Source organism: Cyprinus carpio, chromosome B14, assembly GCF_018340385.1.
Source record: "Cyprinus carpio isolate SPL01 chromosome B14, ASM1834038v1, whole genome shotgun sequence".
Lineage (NCBI taxonomy): Eukaryota > Metazoa > Chordata > Actinopteri > Cypriniformes > Cyprinidae > Cyprinus > Cyprinus carpio.
Window position 1 is genome coordinate 8,615,395 of NC_056610.1, and position 22,628 is coordinate 8,638,022.

A 22,628-nucleotide genomic window follows, 5' to 3' on the forward strand; every position below is an offset into this window, starting at 1 on the left:
AAAAAAAAAAAAAAAAAAAAAAAAAAAATATATATATATATATATATATATATATATATATATATATATATATATATATATATATATATTTAATAGGCTTGCAACCAAAGCCAAAATAAAAATTTAAACAAAAAACAGTAAACTATAATAATCCAATCCTAATAAACCAACATTAAGACAGAAAAAATACTATTAAAAAAATACTTTGAATTAAGAAATTCAACAAAAGAAAAAAAACAACAAAAAAAAACCTTTTAAGTTTTTGCATGTTTTTGTTTCTCTGTTGTAAGTTTAAATTTACCAAATATATTCATAATTAAAAACATATAAAATTAACAAAAAAATATATATATACTGTATATCGTTATTTTGATCAAAACCATAATACAAGTTTGCAGACAAAAATTTGAACAAGTAAAATGAAAAGGTATTCAGTCTCTTAGCTGATCGCGACCTCTACGGGTCAAATGATTTAATGTCAGCCAGTGAATGCTGTTATCTTGCCAGTCAGGAAAACAGCTATCAAATCATCGCTTCCGCTAAAATTATTTATTCCGATAATTTTGAAAGGTCGTGGCCTATTCATGCGTTTCTTCAGGGCTCATATAGTGATCTGTGCTGCACTCTAGTGCTCACCAGGGATCATTGCGATCGGAATCGACGCATTACCTACACCTGAGATTTATAAAAATCACTCAAGCATAATTAATGCACTATAAATTTATCAAAGAAAACGGCTGGAGGAGAATCGCATGCAAATATGCAAAACGAAGAAATAATTGGATGATCATAAGTGCACTTCTTCAGCCTGGGTGAAGCATTTCAAAAACAGTTATGCAACATGTTCATATAGCCACTGCAACTGAAAGAACGTTGCGTTGCGATAAAGCACTTATTTTAATAAAAAGATATAGTTCAAACACTTTCTAAGTAGTTTTGGATAAAAGCATCTGCCAAAATGTAAAAGCGGGTGTTTTTTCCTGGATGAAGGAAGCACACATAGGCCTATGTATGGAAGGATGTGTGGATGTGTCCCTCTGGTCACATTAGATGGATTACTGTACAGGGAAGCGCGTCACGGATCCTCCCCCTCCCTCCATACCATAATAACCCGTCATGGCTTCCCAAACACGCCTCTATATGCACCGATTCCACGCCCGCTGCCGTCTACACGGAGCAAACTCATCCGCGGTCCCGGAGAGCGTTTAAAACGATGCCCTTGACCCATTTCCAATCAGGAACGGTCTGATTTGTGACTAGCATTGATGGATTGTGCACTTGCCACAAATGCATCGCTCACCGGATGCTCTCGGTTTCATTTGTTTGACTGGTTGTAAATGTGTCAGCAGGAGGCACCTATAACACTGTAAATCTGCTCTCCTCGTGTCATCTGTACAGTTCCTCGCGCGCTTCCTTGTTTCAGGCCAATTGCGGGACGGGCTGAAGCCACGGAGGAGGGGGTGGTCTCCGGTATCCGGTTCTTTCCGTAATCCTGTGCTGGTGGAATTTTAAACCCGTTTCTCCAGCCGGATTTGCTCAGTGATGATTGTTTACTTGAACTGCTACACTACGTTGTTCTTTAGAACGCTTAATTGTTGCATTGTAACGTGCGCAGAACGTTTAATCGATACATTATCGCACTTGCTGCTTATAGAACGTTTATATTGTAACTTCTGCGGGATGACGATCGCGTGTATGTAGAACGTTGATTGGTTATGTTGTAGCTCTCGCAGAATAAGCGTTTCGGAGCGTTTCACTGTTTAACAGTGCAGAAGTGAGCAGAGCAGAGCAGCCCACCGGGATCCGGTGTAAATATTCAACAAATGATAGAGGAGGAGTCGGTGCACGATAAAAGGGATGTGAACCGAGAGCAAAGAGCTTTGGACTCGGTTTAAAGCGCGCGCTCACTGTGTTCTCCTCAGTTTGCTGGAAGTCCTGCTGCTTTATTATGAAGAGTGATCTCTCATAACAGGATTTGGGCATTATCGATCGGATTATGAGTGATCATCCATGCAAACTGAAGCGAGATTGACTTAGTTTCAGATCTTAAGGGGATTTATTTCTGTTCTTCTCTTCCACCCGTTCGGAAGCATATGATAAAAGAGTTATTCTGGAAACGCATTGGCATCCGTTCGGTATAGGATGTACCCAGAAAGCAATGAGAACACTGCAAGAGCAGCCAGCGGGACACCCGGTTCGGAAGAATCGACCACTGAACCGCAGGCTGGACATACTGAACATCTTGCAGTGGAGCACAAAGAGACGCAGGAGTACGAGGAACCGGAGTGTAAGCTCGCCCCGGAGGACAGCACGGTGCAGCTGATACAAACCGGCTGCCCCGACAAGCGTCCGGCGACGCCGCCCGGCGCACACCCGGGACCGGGGTTCGTTCCCCCGGAGGGGGGCTTCGGCTGGGTCGTGGTGTTCGCTGCAACGTGGTGCAACGGCTCGATTTTCGGCATCCAGAACTCATTCGGGATTCTGCACATGATGCTGTTGAAAGACCATCAGGAACTGACGGACCAGGCGTCTCAGTTCAAAGTGGGTGAGTGTGTTTCAGTGTCTCCCTAAGTGTTGTAAGTGTGAGGTGAAAGGAGATTGCAGGCACGCTTGATCCTGAGACGCTTAAGGGATCATAACTGGTCTTTCGAGTCCCAGAGTCTGGTGGCAGCCGCCTGAAGCTGCTCTCTGGACCCGCCACAGACAGAGGGAGACGCCCACTCACATCACACACTGACACCTGCTACCGAGAAAACATAGGAACATAGGCTATTTTGGGGGGATTTTGTCTAAAGACAATACAAAAGTATGGCACTATTTGTTTACTTATGTCACCACAAAACTCCAATATATATATATATATTTTTTATAGTAGCCTATATTTATTGTATTGGAACAAAAGAGAAGTTCTGAAGACAAGGATGGTTCATAGTGACCACAGCCGTATATTAAGTTTATATATTTAGCCTAATTGTCAGCATCATCACTCCATCAGAAATTCTAATGCTGATTTGCTGATGTGCTATAATAATTCATTATTATTATTATTATTATTATTATTATTATTATTATTATTATTATTATTATAAATGTATTACTATATATCAATTCCAAAAAATCGGCCCTGGCATTTTTTGGTCCATGTGGCCCATCACTATATATATATATATATATATATATATATGAAACATTTGACCTACAGTGCATATGTCAAAATTATTTGAAACATTTGACCTACAGTATATTTGTCAAATATATCAAACCAGAATAATACTGAAGGTATCTAAAACCATCACTTTACCATATTACTCATTAACTCATCAGAAACTGATTTTCTGATTTTTATAACAAAAAGTTTTTGGAGTTTCATTCTGGTCGTTGTAAAGTAGCAGCAATTTCACCGTCCAAAGCGTTTTGTAATTGCTCCGCTCCCATCTGGGCTTTCCATTTCTCACTCCATGCTCACGGGTCAGAGAATTCATCAATTTGTCCACACATTTCTCCTAAACACAGACCAGTGGAGTGAAAAGAAACAGTGAAAAGTCCTAGCGCTGATCTTTAATAATTTGCATCTTCCCAGTTATTTACAATATATAATCCATATGTGTGCATCAGCATGATAAAACAGCATGTTAGCAGCTCTCATATTGTGTTAACCAGACCAAGAGATCAATTCAGTGCTTAATGCAGTCGAAAGCAGTATCTGTCACGAACTCTTGTGAACTTGTGAATGTACCTGACAACCCCCGAGCTCACTTCAGATCCTCTGCCTGAGCCAACGTGAGAGAAAACAAGAGCGAGTCCACATGCTCATAATCTCGTAAATGTCTTGCAGGCCTCTGGTTGTTGCTCAGGAAATCGGCATTTGTCTTTCATGCTGAGCTCCATTTTTACGGCCGACATGCAGTAAAAGCTCAGTTAGTTTTAATGTTCAGACTCCCACATCACTATTTGATGTTTACATCTGAATATTAATAAAATCAGGCCCACAGGAGGAGGACAAATTAGCAGTTTGAGGAGAGTAGCAATGAGGGTTATGGAGAAAGTGTGTTTGCTGGTTTCTCCCTCATGTTTTATAAAGTGATACTGTGAAGAATGAAAATAAGTGCATTAATTATTTGTGCCTGTGAATATTGTGAGTATGTATGTGTGTTCATTCTCTTCCTACTTTCAGCCCTGATTCAGTTTTGTGGGTCATTGTATGAAACTGCTGTTTTTTCAGTTTGATGTGGTGTTTTAAAAGGAATTTAAGATTAATAAATTACATTAGGCAAGCATTAGGCTAACACTCTGAAAAAAATATTGTATGATTTATTTTGAAAGAGTTTTCACTCTGAAAAAAGAATTTCACAAATAACTAAAGGGAAATTACAAGTATTGAATTAAACATGAAGTAAAAATACAGATATCGTTTTTTTTTCTTGTAGAATGCACTCAATAATCTTTAAAAAATATTTTTTATTAATTATAAAAAATTATAAAGAAAAAATCTAATTATTCAATTCTTATTTTTGATTTTTATATATAATTTTAATGTACTGTAATAATATATGTATGTATGCAAGTGTGTTTTAAATTAACAGAAAACTATTTAACTTTATTTATTTTAACTTATTTATTATATAATAATTATGATTCTTATCATGATAATTATAAGAGATACCAGTGTTGACAGTTTTACAATTTAATTTGATATTATAAATCTTGTTCTCAAGGTTATGAAAAGGTCATGAAACTAAGTGTTTACTATATGCTTATGCTGATCACTCATCAGTAGTTTAGTATGCAAAATCATTATAAAAGTGTTTTTTGTTTAAAGATCATACAAACTAAAAAAGCACCCTCATGAATAAATGAATAAGTACAAAAAATTATTGACTGGATTTTTGTTGAAATATTTAGAAAAACTGCTATCAACTATCTATTTTGTAATTAGATTTTTACACCTGTATTGCACCTGTTTTCTAGAATGATCTTTCTGATTATAACCGTTAGCATTTTTTATTTTCCAGAGCAAATACTGAAAACTTTCCTCCATTGACAAGTGTGTTTCACAATGCTGGGGATTTCTAATAAAATTCTTCTACTCTGTTGCTCTCATTCTTTTTCTCTAAGTGACGGCCCTGTTTAATCTGCCACGATGGCTGGGATGTGGGCATGTGTTAGGGATTTGATTGGTCCATGAGGGGCTCATGGGTAGTGTGGGAACACACAAAGCTTAAAGAGGCGTGTCCTGCATCCCCCCGCCTCGCTCACATGGTTCGGCCTGTCCCAACACACAGTTAAATTTAATCCCAATAGGGGATTACAACTTTACATGCAGCAGTATAATTAAAAAAAAACAGTTATTATTATTATTATTATTATTATTTTTTAGCTGTACCACTGGAGTTAAAGCCCATTTTATTTAAACCAAAATCACATCATAAATGTCAGTGTTGGCCAAAAATGGAGGGCCAAAATCATTTATTTGCCACTTCTCCAAGGGCTCCACCACTTTTATGTATACAGTATATTTCAACAATAAATTTATATAGCATTAAAAGGTTGATATAAAACGGCCTTATGTGCAATTTATATTTATATTCATGCAGCTCAGTTTTTAAGTGTTGATTATTAAAAGAAAGTTATTTAAGTTATTATTTGATTTAGTTTGGTTTTTAGTGGATCATTAATTAATTATGACTCGTAACTCTAAAGACCTTCTCTGGAGCATTTGAATTAAGCATTTGAATTGTCATTTGATTGGCTTACTGAGTCTGTTTGAAACCTTGCATTTGATTTGTATAAGGATTTTAAAGTATTGTTAACTTGTATCCTGCTTAAAATCTGAAATCCAGGGTCAAACACAAGTCTGAATACTCAACCTTGGTGAAAAGGCCTTTCCTTGCAGCGCAGGTGAAATGAGATGAACGACTGAGAACAGTAAGCAAGTGTTGGTGAAATGTGAAAGCGTTCATTGGCTGTCTGGCATGTAACTGATAGTTTTCAAACTCTGCTTAACACTTGTGTATCCAGGACACACTCAGAGACAGTCAGTCTGTGAATATGTGAATATGGTGAATATGAACCAAATGACCCTAATTTGTCCTTCTCCTATTAATACAGTTCCTTTGAACCCAACTTGATTTTCCACCATTTTAAATTAGTGTCAAATCATCTTCAAATCATGCTGGTCAGAAGTTATTCAAATCTTTTTTATACACCAAACCATTTGTAACACAGCAATATTTTCTCTCTCTCTCATGAGGGTGCCGCTGATGGCTGCCTCCGCAGTTGTTTTATGTTTTTGTTAGTTTGTCCTGTCTTTAGTTATACCCCTGCAATCAGTTTCACCAGAGACAAACTGCTGGACCTTCGGCAGTACACACCACCCAATATTTCACCGGTTTTCGACTATTCTGATGTTTTGCTGGACATAGTTGTTGGCGGAACAGTGGCTATGATCAAACACTTCAGGATGCGCAAGCGTGGAAGCATGCCGGCGTGCTCGTGAAGCTCAGGTAGCGCGGATTTTGAATGGCTCTGCCTAGCATCCATCTGGCGAACCTCCGCTCTCTACCCAACAAAACGGACGACATCCTTCTGCTCTCCCGGAGGATTTTCCACAATCTGCTGCTCTGTGTTTCACGGAAACCTGGCTGAATGACGCCATACCGGACAGCATGCTACATCTGCTGGGCTTTCAGCTGTTCAGAATGGATCGTTTAGGCAGAATCAATGTGGAAATCGTGTGGCGGCAGGCCATGCTTTTACATCAGCGAAAGGTGGTGTACAGATGTAACAGTGTTAAAGAAGATGTGCTGTCCCGATCTAGAAGTGCTTAACTGTAAACCTTTCTACTCGCCACAGGAGTTTTGCTCATTCATTCTCGAGAGTGTCTACATTCCTCCACAAGCGCAAGTGAGCCTGGATTTACAGAAACTCGCTGATCAGATCACAGAGACAGAGCAACAACACCCAGACCCTGTTTTAATCATTCTCTCGGACTTTAATAAAGCAAATCTCGGCCATGAACTGCCAAAATACAGACGGCATGTTACATGTCCCACCAGAGACAGTAACATACTAGATCACTGTTACACCACAATAAAGGATGCAAATCACTCTGTCCCATGGGCAGCTTTGGGGCTCTCTGATCACTATTTGGTTCATCTTATAACAACCTACTGGCAGAAACTGAAATCAGCTAAACCTGTATCAAGGACTGTAAAGAGATGGACTAATGAAACAGAGTGGGTTTTACAAGCCTGTTTTGACCTCACTGATTGGAGTGTTTTTGAAGCTGCTGCAAACCATCTGGACAAGCTCACAGAGGCTGTATCAGTTTCTGTGAAGATATGTGCATTCCTACAAGGACTCATTTAACTTACAACAATGAAAACCATGGTTCACTGCAAAACTCAAGACAGCTCCGTCAAGCCAAAGAAGATGCTTACAGGAAGGGGGACAATATGTATTGTCTTGTATAAACAGGCCAAATACACACTGGAAAAGGAGATCAGAATGGTAAAGAGGAATTATTCTGAAAAGCTAAGGATTCAGTTCACTTCCAGTGACTCAGCATCAGTTTTGAAAGGTCTGAAAGTCATCACCAACTACAAGACACCATCCCCCAGCACTGTGGAGAAACAACAACTGGCAGATGATCTGAATGTGTTTTATTGCAGGTTTGAAAAAACACCCCACACCCACTCTGAAAACCTCTCTACACAACCATTCACACCACCTGCAACCCCCTCTCCCCCACACCTGCACTTCAGACAAGCAGAAGAGAAAGAAAGCACCAGGCCCAGATTGTGTTACTCCAGTCTGTCTGAAATCCTGTGCTGACCAGCTGGCCCCCATCTTCACACAGATCTTTAACAGATCACTGGAGCTGTGTGAAGTCCCTTCATGCTTCAAACGCTCTACCATCAACCCCATCCCAAAGAAATCTTACCGGACTAAATGACTACAGGCCTGTGGCTCTAACATCTGTGGTCATGAAGTCATTTGAAAAACTGGTGCTGGCCCACCTGAAGGACATTACTGGACCCTTGCTGGATCCTCTTCAGTTTGCCTACAGAGCAAACAGGTCTGTCTGTCAGTGGATCACCAGCTTCCTGACAGACAGGCAGCAGCTAGTAAAGCTGGGAAAATTCTCATCCAGCACCCGCACCATCAGCACTGGCGTCCCCCAGGGATGTGTTCTCTCCCCACTGCTCTTCTCCCTTTACAGGAACGACTGCACTTTAAAGGATCCCTCTGTCAAGCTCGTAAAGTTTGCAGATGACACCACACTTATCGGCCTCATTCAGGATGGTGACGAGTCTGCTTACAGACAGGAGGTTAAGGAGCTGGCTGTCTGGTGCAGTCTTAACAACCTGGAGCTGAACACGCTCAAAACAGTGGAGATGATCGTGTACTCCAGGAGAAACCTCCCTGCACTCCCCCCACTCACCATCATGAACAGCACTGTAATGACAGTGGAGACATTCAGGTTCCTGGGCACCACAATCTCTCAGGACTTGAAGTGGGACACTCACATTAACTCCATTTTGAAAAAGGCCCAGCAGAGGAGCTGCCACAGGAGCTGCTGAAACAGTTTTACTCTTCCATCATTGAATCCATCCTCTGCACTTCAGTAACTTTCTGGTTCAGTTCAGCTACCAAATCTGACCTCAGAAAACTACAGAGGATAGTCCGGACTGCTGAGCGAATCACTAGTACAACCCTCCCTACTCTCCAAGAACTGTACTTATCCAGAGTGAGCAAAGGGGCTGGCAAAATCACTCTGGACCCCTCACATCCAGCACACTTCCTCTTTGAACTGTTGCCATCTGGTCGACGCTACAGAGCTCTGAGCACCAGAACGGCCAGACACATAATTGTGGAACACACAACACTATTTATACACTCTTATACTTATATATCTAACACACATACTTAGTTTACATTTCGAATTTGCACATAATATACATGTACATGCAAAACTGTCTGTTGTAATATACCTGTACATACAATTGTCAATCTGTATATTGTTATTCCCTATTTTCTTGTTCTTTTTTATTCTTTTATTATCTTTGTTTTTGTCCTGCCACTGTCATTCTGTTGCACTGTGGAAGCTTCTGTCATGAAAACAAATTCCTCGTATGTGTAAACATACCTGCCAATAAAGCTCATTCAGATTCTGAATTCTGATTCTGATTCATTTTAAAGCAAGGATGCATTTTTGCAGTGTTATGACATATTGACATAAAACTTGTTTTTCAGCATGTACACTGTGCAATTTTTTGCACACCATAGGTGTGTTTTAATGCGTAATTGCTGTTTACAGCTGTTTATTATTCATTAATTTTGTGCAATGAGTGATATTCAAATCAAAACACACAGGGAAATATTTTCAATGAAACTTTGTCTGAAGCAATGTTATTTTAGTATATATTATAGTTGTTATTAATAATTTAAATCCGATTTTATTTCATTTTAATTTTAGCAATTTTTTAAATTTTGTTGTGTTATTCTTATTTTTAGTATTTATTTGAATATGTCTATATGTTTTTTTATTACTTTTTATTTTTCTTTTAGTTATTTTAGTACATCAGGTTTAAACTAGCCTAAATTATGAGAAATGTTTTCTTAACAACCTTAAAAAAGATTAAGTTTTTTATATTTTATTTCAATTAATGTTTATTTTTGTTTCATGCAATGAAAATGTTTTTTTATTTTTTTTTAAACTTTTTATTATTTTAGTATATCAAGTTAAATAAATGTTGTCTTGGCAAAAAGTTTAGTTTTTTTGTATTTTATTTTAAGTAACGAATATATTTTTCATTTTAGTTTAACTATAATAACCCTACAGAAATACTTTTATGTAAATAATATTACACATAAGAAGTATTACACATAATAAGTATTTTTGCTAGAAAATCCCTATAGAAAAGAAATAAAACATTAAATATTGCCCTGCGAGAACATCTTACATTTATTAAGCTACAAATTTTTATCGACATATGTGGACATTTGACTTTTTAGGTTATTTTTATATAGGTTATATTAGTTTATATAATCAGTTTGGCACTCATTACTGAAATAGAATGGTTTTTCAAATTAAATCGCCATAAATGAAAGGAAATACACCTAAATAAATACTTTACAATATTTTGCATTATAGTAATGACATTTGTGCATAAATATGCTTATTTGTCATGAAAATAAAGTCATAATGCAATGCAATGGCTTTATTTTTCGTTTTTTCTTTTGATTTGCTTTGACATATGACCCGGACACAGACAGATAGACTTGAGGGGTCTTGTAAGGACAGACGGATATGAACAGAGAGAGAGAGAAAATTGAGGGAATAACGCATGTAGGAGGGAGAAAGGGATGTACAGAGAGAGTGATCCGTGCTTCCCTGCGGCTGAGTGTCTTTATCCACAATCTGTCAAAGAGCATCTGTCAGTGTTAGTGGGTCACTCGTTTCCTTGTTTTCTCTCTTCTCTCTCCTCTTTTATTTCTGTTCTAGATGGAAAACACCATTCATTGCTGTCCTTCCTGTCTTCTCTACCTCATTTAACAAATGATCCAATAATAAAACATGTGGAGCGAACTCATTAGTGAGAATTAGGACTGGGTGATTTGGAACAAAGGAGAGAGAGAATGAGAGAGTGATATAATGAAAAGCAAAGAGGAGTGGCATACATGAAATGAGTGAAAAGTGGAGGAATAGAGTGCCAGAGTCTGCTTCCTAAAGTAAAATCCCATTCATTTTCTTCATAGAGAAATGTATTTTAACAATGTCAGACACATTTGTTATGTAGATTTTTTTATTTAAAATAACATATTATAATAACTGTTTGTTAATTATTTTTGAATGCTACAAAGAACGTTTTTATAATTTACTTCGGCTGCTTTTCAAGTGAGTTGTACAGTGAAATGTACAGATTACATTTTAACATTAAACTACTGAAATATACAGACAAGTTATTAAAATGTTTGTTTTAATTTACATACATTTCATGTAAAATTTTAAGTCAAAATAAATGTCAATTGAGCAGAATATTTTTGTGTGTGTGTAATTTCAAATCAAGCAGTAATTTTGTTAGATTCTGCAAAAAGAGAAAATTATTAAAATGAATTAACTTTAATATTATTTATTTTTTCATTAATATTTATTTAATTAATATTTTTTAGTAATACTAAAAAATAATTATTTAATGTGTATTTAGGACACATTCATTGCTAGCCTTGGCAAGACAAAGGTTTTTTTATTTTTATTAAAAAATTGAATAAAATTGTCATTTCCAATTCCAGCACAATGCAACAGAATTATTACAACAGTAAATTATTTTAGTCCTGCGGAAGACCTGTGGACAGTGGAAGTTTTGACCTTTGGCATTTGAAAAATGATGGTTTGGATTTTTGGATAATTTGTTTTTAAATGCATATTGACCCACTGTTAGACATTGTTAGTAGGCAAATGCAGATATACTGTATGCTTTTGTATGTATGATTGCAACATTTTATTGGAGAATTGAAAGGGAAGGTAAGAGGATGTTAGAGGTAAAAAGAAAGGCTTAAAAGTTCATGGAGCTGTTGTTATGTTTGTATATTCATTGTTTGTGTTTTCCACTAGATTTTGATTGGTTTCCCTTTCTGTCACTCATTATGGGTTCGTCCTCTGTCTCCATTGACGCCTCCCCGTCGGAAGTATAAAAGGCGATGTTGCATCTGTTTTCAAGAGGGTTGGGCTGGGCTGTGTTTATGCGCCTCTTTGAAATGTTTGTAGCCCTAAAGTATGCTTGCTTTGTTACCCTCTATGTTGTTTATTTGCCTTATTCTTTGTTTTACCCCTTGTGTTTAGTTTAGTTATTTGATTTGAGCATGGAGTGTGTCCGTGCTCATTGCTCACCTGTTTGGAAAGTTGAAAAGAGCAGAGATTCGAGACGTTTCTCGTTACTTTTTTGGCAGTTTTGGGTTTCTCTGGTTTATTCTTCATCCAGAAAAATGTAAACAAATAGAACCCATTGCTTACAAAAGCAGTCAAAGGGTGACAGGAGAGAACTGTGTCTGTTCTTGTTTTTCAGGACTCTGTTTCAGCTGTCAGCCGCATGGGAGCAAAGTGAGGTCATATGGTGTGATTTCACTCTACACACTGTCTTGATATGGGCACACACACACACACACACAGACACACACACACACACACAAAACACAACACTGAAAATGACTCTTTAGCATCTGCATAACAATGCTCTGCATCCTACAGTAGTATCATGGTGAAGTGTTTGGCACAAAAAAATTAAAAAAATCTACCCTTTGAGACAAAGAAGTGCTTAACTGTATTGAATATGCACTTGTAGTGCAATACAAATCATCAACTGTGCCTACTGATAATATATAATATGAAATAAAAGGTCACACAAAAGTACACAATGAAAAAAAAAACAATTACATGACTCTCTCAAAACACCCAAAAAGATACACCACACCAAAAAAAAAAAATTTTCATCAATAACCAACCACCCACATGTCGTTCCAAACAAGAAAAACCTTCGTTCGTCTTCAGAACACAATTTAAGATATTTTGGATGAAAACCGGTAGGCTTGAGACTGTCCCATAGACTGCAAAATAAATAACAGTTTCAAGGTCCAGTAAAGTATGAAAAGCATCGTCAGAATAGTCCATCTGTCATCAGTGATTCAACCATAATGTTATGAGGTGACGAGAATACTTTTTGTACACAAAGAAAACAAAAATAACGACTTTATTCAACAATTCATCTCCTCTACGTAGCGCCATTTTGACAAATCAGAGCAGTACGCAGGCGGCATACGCTATTCTGTATCAGCCGCGCCACAAGGATATGTTTTTTACGTGTATTTATGCTTTGGTTTGAATGAAAGACTATTCTGACGATGTCTTTCATACTTTCCTGGACCTTGACACTGTTATTTATTTGGCAGTCTATGGGACAGTCTCAAACCTCCCGGTTTTCATCCAAAATATCTTAAATTGTGTTCCAAGACGAACAAAGCTTTTATGGGTTTGGAACGACATGGGGGTAAGTGATTAACCACAAAATTATCATTTTAAAAAGTACAAACAAAAAATAAACTTACTTTATATTACTTTATTTATCTAAAAGTGCACTTTATAATAATGTCAAATTAAAGTTTTACTTTAAAGTACACTGTTTTTTTTTTTGTTTTTTTATCTTTAGTCATGCTTTAAAAAGTACACTAATTTTGATGTGTTGACTTACTAAAGCACATGCAAACTCTCAACCTGATCTCATGAATGTGTTTTTCAACGCGAAAACTGCATGTAATATGCACGTCAAAAATGTGGGTATTGTATGCATGCCAAAGTCAGTTTCTGTGTATAAATATAGCATGTAAAATACAAAAAACAAATTGTGTTTTAGATACGCATTTTCATGAGACTGGGCTCCAAGTACTTGATTTTAAATTAACTGTTATTCGATATTACGATATATATTGATAGTATATTAACATCATCATTACAAATGTATAATTACAAATATATTTACTTGACATACAAGTTTCAATAGAAATGACATTGCAGTACATTTTAATTTATAATAAATGCTTGTCAGCATATTTGGCAGTGCATTTTAACAATATGTTTTAGAGACAATAGATGTATTTATGAAATTACATAAAAAGATATATAGCCTACTTAAAGCCCTACTTAAGCGTGTCAAAAAAGCAACACTAATATCATTTAATATAAATTTAGTCTGTAAACAATTTTTCGAATTAACATGCAATTAGGTTTCCACAAACATTACATTCAGTTCACCTTGTTTTTTTTAATGAATATATATATATAAGTTATATTTAAATATATAACTTCTGTAATAGTACTGTTTTTTGAAAGTATTTTAAAGTGTACTTTTTTTCACAAAGGGAGTTTCTCTTTATTCTGCTTTCACTCATTTAGATTTTTTCCTCCAGCAAAACAGCTGAATCCACTGGGATTGCTTTCAGAAATTCAAAATGAAAGATTTAAGATCAGAACAATGAGATATGTTTCTGAATACTGTAAGCAAACTCTGTCCAGGCCCTTTGTTGTTTGGACAAAACCAGTTCAAGTTCGATTCAACCACCACCTCTTCGAACATTTGCATCAGACTCCTTTTCTGGTTTGTTTTGTTGTTAGCTGTGCATTATTTATAATAGGTTAAAACTAAAAACCTCTGATATTTTCTGCTTTCTGTGTGGATTTTTTTTCTTGCAGAAGTAAGGTAATCCATTCCTAATAGTCACTGGAATGTTTAATCCTTCAAACGTGGCCTTAGACCCCCCCCCCCCCCCCCCCCCCCCCCACACACACACACACAGACAGACTTCTTCCACCTCATGTTTTCTGCATGATCTTTTATCCGAGCTGTTAGAACCTGCTCTTTCAGAACACTCTATTCCTAAACAGAGACTCTTTGCATTGTTCTAATCTTCTGAACTCGTACTTCCAACTGATCATCACAGGAAGTTTGGTCATTCGCAAAGCTAACAAACCAACAAACAAAACCCTGACTATGAAACCTGTGGAAAACATATGTCTCGTATGACTCCATAAGCCAGTAGGAGACGGAGGGGCCTTATGTAAACCCTGACCTTGTGTTCTTCTACAAAATATGGATAAACACTCATCTGCTTGGTTTGTTAACGTACCGCTTCCTCCCTGGATTCATGGGGCCACATTTCCACTGAACCTCAGCCAAGAATGACTCGCCGAGGAGGGCTCACACACACACACACACACACACACACACACACACACACACACACACACACACACACACACACACACACACACACACACACACACACACACACACACACAGATCAGCGTCAAATATTGAACCAGTGTCCTTAGACTCCAGACTTACTGTGCAGACATTAAACTACCTTTGAACCATGAAAAAACATGCAGTGTGTTTGTTTGTCTGGGCTAGACGTCGATTGTAACTGGCCAGTGCTCTAAATACAGAGATGATGGACTTTCTTCTGTGTCTCTTTGCAGAATTATCTGGGTGAACAAAGATTGTGTGTTTGGGTGCATGCATGTGTCAAATCTACTGTTCGTGTTCAGGGGTTGGGCAATATGGCAAAAATATATCGCAGTTTCTTCAGGAAAAATCACAATCTTATCACAATGTTGGTTTTTAAGACTAATTTGCAAGTTGAGCAGTAAAACTTAGGTTCTCAATCTTATTGAAGATAAGTAAACAACAAGGAAATAAGTTGCAAGCATGAAACAAATAAATAGTATAGAAAAAAGCAACCCAGGCTCATTCGAAATACGTTCCTCTAAATACATTTCTGCAGAACTGTTATTACGTACCTTACTGCACATTTCACAACAGTTTCAAATTGAAACGTCCAGTGGGTAGCACTAATACGCGGGTTCAATGCGTGACCCTGGCACATTTTTGTTACATTGATATAGGCACGTATTGCTGTGTTTGTATTACATCTCTTCAGGTACGTATTGCGGTGGTTTGAAATTCAAATTCAAAACCACATCTGTTTTTGTGCAGGTAAGATGAGTAAATACATGTTCATATTTAGTAGAACTACAGTAAGCATCATGTTCACACAACACCGCTGCACTCACTCTCGATTTCTCTCAACATGGCAACAAGGGAAGACAAAAGTATGGGAAACAAAGTAACTGGCGTTACTTTACAAGTTACTTTAAAAAAGTTACCTGATTACACAACTCACGTTACTTGTGATCCGATACCCCCAACACTGTTCAAGACATCATCGGATTAGTGAGTGTTTTTCCACATTCATCACATGAGAAAAATTCGTTCACACAGATTAATCTCAAAGCTGGTTATTTTGTCAATGATCTCATTAGTGGTGCTTTCTGTTGTCTTGCTTATGGTTAGGGATTTGCATTGTGTGACTTGTTGAAAAGAGGTGTGTTGTTGCTTTTCTAACGGCTTAAACAGGCAAAAAATCCCACAGATTTAGACTGAGCTGTTGAGACTTGAGGCCAGTAAAACACCTAGCAATTATATAGCAATGCACTAAAAATACCCAGAATGACCTCACAATCATTGATATGTATATACAGTACATATCTATGATAGCAACGTTTTCGACTTCATTGAGTCTGGCCAATGGAAAATCAGGTTAATATACGTCATCATTTATTGACCACATCTTTTCCTCTTTCTTTCTCCAGCATGGGTTGGTGCTCTGGCGATGGGGATGATATTCTTTTGCTCTCCGGTGGTCAGTATGTTCACCGATCACTTCGGATGCCGGAAGACGGCCGTCTGCGGAGCGTTTGTGGCTTTCCTCGGTCTTCTCACCAGTTCCTTCGCAACGTAAATGTCTTCTTTTTTGCTTATCTTTTCTTTTTTAACCACATGTACATAGTTTTTGTGTGTGTGTGTGTGTGTGTGTTTTTAGCATTTTCACAGTTCTTTTGGAAATATTATGCAAAATGTAAGCTATTATATTACATATTATATTATGATTATATAAACTGTTGAACTAAACTGACAAATATACTATAAATATATAGACAGAAGAATATTAAATCTCTTAACATTTTTCCAAACATCTTTCTAAATGTATATTTTTCTTGGGAATTAAAAACAGAACAAAAACAAAAACAAAAAAACTTACGGTTCTAGGACATAAAAATGACATAATTTCCTGAAAATGACCCATGCATTGGGATTTTAGGTCTATTTTAATTCTTTCAACCTTACCAAAACACATTTATTTTACCCAGAATGCCCATCCAGCGCTGACACTCTGCTGTATGGACTAGACAAAGAAGTCAGTGATTCTTTCATATGTTCTTTCCGGAATCTGTCCTTAAACTGCTCTATAATGCAGGTGTTTCTAAACTTAATTTAAGTTGAGTTACGCTGTACATGATGTATCTGTTCCCTTTACTTTGAAGTGTCTCTGTTATCTGCTGGCATGCATATAGCCATATTATAGAATAAACATTCGCTCACCCCAGATGTACAGTACTTGCATCATAGTGTGCTGAACATTTTACACATTTGCTAATTCTCAGAAAATATATTTTATAAGATGGTCATATTATAAGTTCTAAAGAAATCATTTAATTAATTGTCAATTGTTAACTGTTAAACTTACAAATATACCATATATATATATATATATATATATATATATATATATATATATATATATATATATATATATATATATATATATAATATATATATAGAGATATAGAGATATTAGTGCTGTCAAACGATTGATAGCAATTAATCGCATCCAAAATAAAAGTTTTGTTTACATAGTATGTGTGTGTGCACAGTCCCAAAGCAGTATTTTTTTGTTTTCCTTGTGCATTTATGAAAAACAGTATTTTTTTCTGTAAAATATTTATCATCTTTTTTTTCCTTGTGCATTTTTTCCAAAAACAAGATTTTTCTTTAAAATATTTAGTGTTATGTGATTTTTTATCCTCTTTTTGACCCCCCTCCCCCCTTTTTTGTAATAATATTTCAAAGTGTGTGGCACATTTGTTTGTTTCTCTTCTACATGGGTAAAATGTCAGTCAATAATGTCTCCTGTCACTCATTTTGTGCATTCATGTCTTTGGAGGTTGGGTTTTATAAAAATTGTTGTGGTCGAAGTGATGGAGGCAGATAAATCACTCAGCCTCCTAAAGTTTGCTTATATAAAAGGTTACAGAAACACGGCAACAGTCTTTTAAGCAAAAGGACAAACACACATAGGACAGCAGGATATGTACGGCAGAACATTTATGTAATATTTGCTTTCTTTCTCTTCTCTTCTCTCCTTTCCTTCATTCTTTTCCTTCTCGTTGTTTTCTCACAGTGCCTTCTTTCTGAGATCTTTGTGCAGTTGGACAGAGTGCTGGTTTTATTCCAAGCTGAAAAAGCTCTTGCTGTTGTTAAAAAAAGGTTGGAAAAAATGGTCAGCTTGGTCCTGCTGCGTTTAGAGCCTGATACACTCAAAAAACACAAACGCTAACTAGTGCATGCAAACACACACACACACACACACACAAACGATTTCCCTCCCTTTCTCAGGCTTTAAACACAAGTGTCTCCTGCAGGGTTGAGTTTCTTTCTTCCATCCCACAATTCCTCATATACACTAACGTCTGTTTGGTCATTAACCAAATAATGTGTCCTGCTGGCCGTGTGTTGCACATTTTCTGGCTTCAGGAGTCAGAGGTCAGTTGGAAGTGAAATAATTCAGTTTAATAAGGAGAGAAAAACATGAGAAATCAACAGTTCTGCCGTAAAAGTGCTCATATCAATCCTGCACCTTGTATGGCTTTATTTCTAGTTAGTGTGCAACCATCTTGCAGAAGTTGCTTATGCACACTTAAGAAAACTTTCTTTCAAAAAGTGTGCTTTTTACGGAAAAGTTCTCTGAATGTCATTTTTTTTCAGACACTTAAATGCATGTTAATAGCAATTAAATAAAAACGTATTTTAGTGTAGTTTAGATTTAAATGAAATATAGTGCAATATAACATGAAATATAATTAGTTTTATTGTGCTTTCTTTGACTAAATTAAGTAGGACTCATTTTAAATACACGTAAATGGCCATTTTTGTATTAATGTTGTTATGTGCACATACAGATTTTTAATAATATACTTTGAAGTTTCAAGTACACTATGGGCTTATTATTGTTCACTAAAAACTAAAGCTAAAACCATACAAAACATTTTTGTTGCTTAAAATAAGATAAATATGGACCAAAAAAAAAAAAAAAAAAAAAAAAATAATATATATATATATATATAGATATATATATAGTTCTTTGTCAAACTTTTAGTTTGTTTTCTATTTTAGTAAAAAAATAATTTTGTTGTTTCTCATTTTTGAGTCCAAGTAAAAAAAACTAAAATAGAATTAAAATATCTAAAACTAAATAAACTAAATCTAAAACCTAATAAAAACTATATATATATATATTTTAAACAAAAATCACAAACTAATTAAAATAAAAAAAAAAACAATAAACAAACTAAAAATGAAAACTTAAAAAACAATATAGACATTTAAAAAATAACTGACTAATAAAAATGACAAAACAATATACTTAAATTTAATAAAAAAAATTATTGAATATATTTAAAAAATAAAAATATAAAAAATGTGCAACAAAATTAATAAACTTTACCCCCATGTCATTCCAAACCCGTAAAACCTTCGTTTGTCTTCGGAACACAATTTAAGATATTTTGGATGAAAACCTGGAGGTTTGAGACTGTCCCTTAGACTGCCAAATAAATAACAGTGTCAAGGTCCAGAAAAGTATGAAAAGCATCGTCAGAATAGTCCATCTGCCATCAGTGATTCAACTGTAACGTTATGAAGCGACGAGATACTTTTTGTAAACGAAGAAAACAAAAATAACGACTTTATTCAACAATTCCTCTCCTCTGTGTCTCTACAAATCAGCGTTGTGCCATTTTGACAAATCTGAGCAGTACTCAGCCAGTACGCAGGCTGAGACAGTCTCAAGCCTCCCGATTTTCATCCAAAATATCATAAATTGTGTTCCGAAGACGAACAAAGCATTTGCGGGTTTGGAACGACATGGGGGTATGACAAAATTTTCATTTTGCGGTGGAGTAACCCTTTAACTAAGATTAGAAGGAAAACTAAAAACATAAAAATAAAATAAATTTAAAATATGAAAAAAACTATAATAGTAATATAATAATAGTATAATAATAATAATATTATAAAAGATAGTAGTATGATACTAAAATTGCACATTCAATACAATTAAGTGCACTTCTATTTCAAAAAGGGCCATAAACATATTTACAGCTTAGTCACATTAAACTGGGATTGAAGAAATTGCTTTAACAGTGAAAATGGGTATAAAGGTGATAGTTTTAATCCTACAGCCTTTCATCAGCATCGTTCTTTTGTCACACTGATGTCCTTTCTTCTTTCCTCAGAACGCTGGGTCTTCGATACTTCACATACGGGATACTGTTTGGCTGCGGATCCTCGTTTGCATTCCAGCCAACGCTGGTGATCCTGGGGCATTATTTCCGACAGAGACTGGGTTTGGCCAACGGCGTGGTGACGGCAGGCAGCAGCCTCTTTTCTATGGGGCTCCCCGTGCTGCTCAAGAAAGTGGTGGGACCGCTGGGCCTTTCCAGAACCTTCCAGATCCTCAGCATCTTCATGCTGGTCCAGTCGCTGCTGGCCCTCACCTTCAAACCGCTCATGCCCAGTGGGATGTGCCCGATGCCAGGCATGGGACTGGACGGAGGCCCCCCGTCTGGCCTGGAGTCGGCTAGCAGGTGGCAGAAGGGCTTGGCCAAAATCAGGAAGTACTTTAACGTGCGAGTGTTCAGTGTGCTGACCTATCGGGTTTGGGCGTTCGGTGTCGCCACAGCAGTGCTGGGATACTTCGTTCCCTATGTGCATCTGGTGAGTAGTGGTCTGAGACCATGAAGTGTGTTATTTTTAATATTATTTATGTATTCCAATACTATTTGATAATATTCTGAATTAGCACTTATTTAATTTTTTTAGTTTTTATTTTAATCTTTGTTTTATTTATTTTGTGCTTTTGTTATTTTCTTGTACATATTTTTATTTAGCTTTAATTTATGTTAATTTACATTTTTTATTTTAGCATTTATTTAGTAGTAAAATGTATTTATTTTATTTTTAGTATTTCAGTTTTAGTACTTCAACTTAATTACGGGTGCATCTCAATAAATTAGAATGTCGTGGAAAAGTTCATTTATTTCAGTAATTCAACTCAAATTGTGAAACTAGTGTATTAAATAAATTCAATGCACACAGACTGAAGTAGTTTAAGTCTTTGGTTCTTTTAATTGTGATGATTTTGGCTCACATTTAACAAAAACCCTCAAAAAAAACATCTCAACAAATTAGAATACTTAAAAAAAAAACATTTTTAGTGAATTGTTGGCCTTCTGGAAAGTATGTTCATTTACTGTACATGTAGTCAATACTTGGTAGGGGCTCCTTTTGCTTTAATTACAGCCTCAATTCAGCGTGGCATAGAGGTGATCAGTTTGTGGCACTGCTGAGGTGGTATGGAAGCCCAGGTTTCTTTGACAGTGGCCTTCAGCTCATCTGCATTTTTTGGTCTCTTGCTTCTCATTTTCCTCTTGACAATAACCCATAGATTCTCTGTGGGGTTCAGGTCTGGTGAGTTTGCTGGCAGTCAAGCACACCAACACCATGGTCATTTAACCAACTTTTGGTGCTTTTGGCAGTGTGGGCAGGTGCCAAGTCCTGCTGGAAAATGAAATCAGCATCTTCAAAAAGCTGGTCAGCAGAAGGAAGCATGAAGTGTTTCAAAATTTCTTGGTAAACGGGTGCAGTGACTTTGGTTTTCAAAAAACACAATGGACCAACACCAGAAGATGACATTGCACCCCAAATCATCACAGACTGTGGAAACTTAACACTGGACTTCAAGCAACTTGTGCTATGAGCTTCACCACCCTTCCTCCAGACTCTAGGACCTTGGTTTCCAAATGAAATACAAAACTTGCTCTCATCTGAAAAGAGGACTTTGGACCACTGGGCAACAGTCCAGTTCTTCTTCTCCTTAGCCCAGGTAAGACGCCTCTGACGTTGTCTGTGGTTCAGGAGTGGCTTAACAAGAGGAATATGACAACTGTAGCCAAATTCCTTGACACGTCTGTGTGTGGTGGCTCTTGATGCCTTGACCCCAGCCTCAGTCCATTCCTTTTGAAGTTTACTCAAATTCTTGAATCGATTTTGCTTGACAATCCTCATAAGGCTGCGGTTCTCTCGGTTGGTTGTGCATCTTTTTCTTCCACACTTTTTCCTTCCACTCAACTTTCTGTTAACATGCTTGGATAAAGCACTCTGTGAACAGCCAGCTTCTTTGGCAATGAATGTTTGTGGTTTACCCTCCTTGTGAAGGGTGTCAATGATTGTATTCTGGACAACTGTCAGATAAGCAGTCTTCCCCATGGTTGTGTAGCCTAGTGAACCAAACTGAGAGACCATTTTGAAGGCTCAGGAAACCTTTGCAGGTGTTTTGAGTTGATTAGCTGATTGGCATGTCACCATATTGTAATTTGCTGAGATAGTGAATTGGTGGGTTTTTGTTAAATGTGAGCCAAAATCATCACAATTAAAAGAACCAAAGACTTAAACTACTTCAGTCTGTGTGCATTGAATTTATTTAATACACGTGTTTCACAATTTGAGTTGACTTACTGAAATAAATGAACTTTTCCACGACATTCTAATTTATTGAGATGCCCCTGTATTTTAGATTTGTGCCAAGGAAATTTTTATATTTAAAAGAGTTTACAGTTTTAATTTAATATTTAGATTTTATTTTATTTAGTTTAGTTTAATTTTATCTACTTTATTTAAAGTTGTAAGTCCATAAGTTTTGCCTCTTTGTCACCATCTCTGTTTGAAAACCTGCAATTGCAGCTGTTGGTGGAATTATTTTCCTTGTGTGGGTTGTGCTTCGGCGCGGCTCCAGCGTGGATGAATCTAATGTTTTGAGGAGTGTGGCAGTCAGTCACTGCACTGGTGTGGACATTTAATGTACTTCGCAATCACAGATTCTAGCCTGCGTCTTGGAAT

At 36.6% G+C, this 22,628-nt stretch overlaps 1 protein-coding gene across 1 annotated transcript in view; it reads left to right on the top strand.

Annotated features, from left to right (window-relative positions):
- Nucleotides 1-1,139: 1,139 nt before the first annotated feature.
- The window catches only part of slc16a2 (solute carrier family 16 member 2), a 33,951-nt gene continuing 12,462 nt past the window's right edge, over nt 1,140-22,628 (top strand). Inside the window, exons 1-3 of the mRNA XM_042737954.1 lie at nt 1,140-2,545; nt 16,205-16,349; nt 19,967-20,447. Of these exons, the coding sequence (XP_042593888.1) occupies nt 2,143-2,545; nt 16,205-16,349; nt 19,967-20,447 (1,029 nt within the window). The 5' untranslated portion in view covers nt 1,140-2,142. The remainder of the gene's footprint in view (nt 2,546-16,204; nt 16,350-19,966; nt 20,448-22,628) is intronic.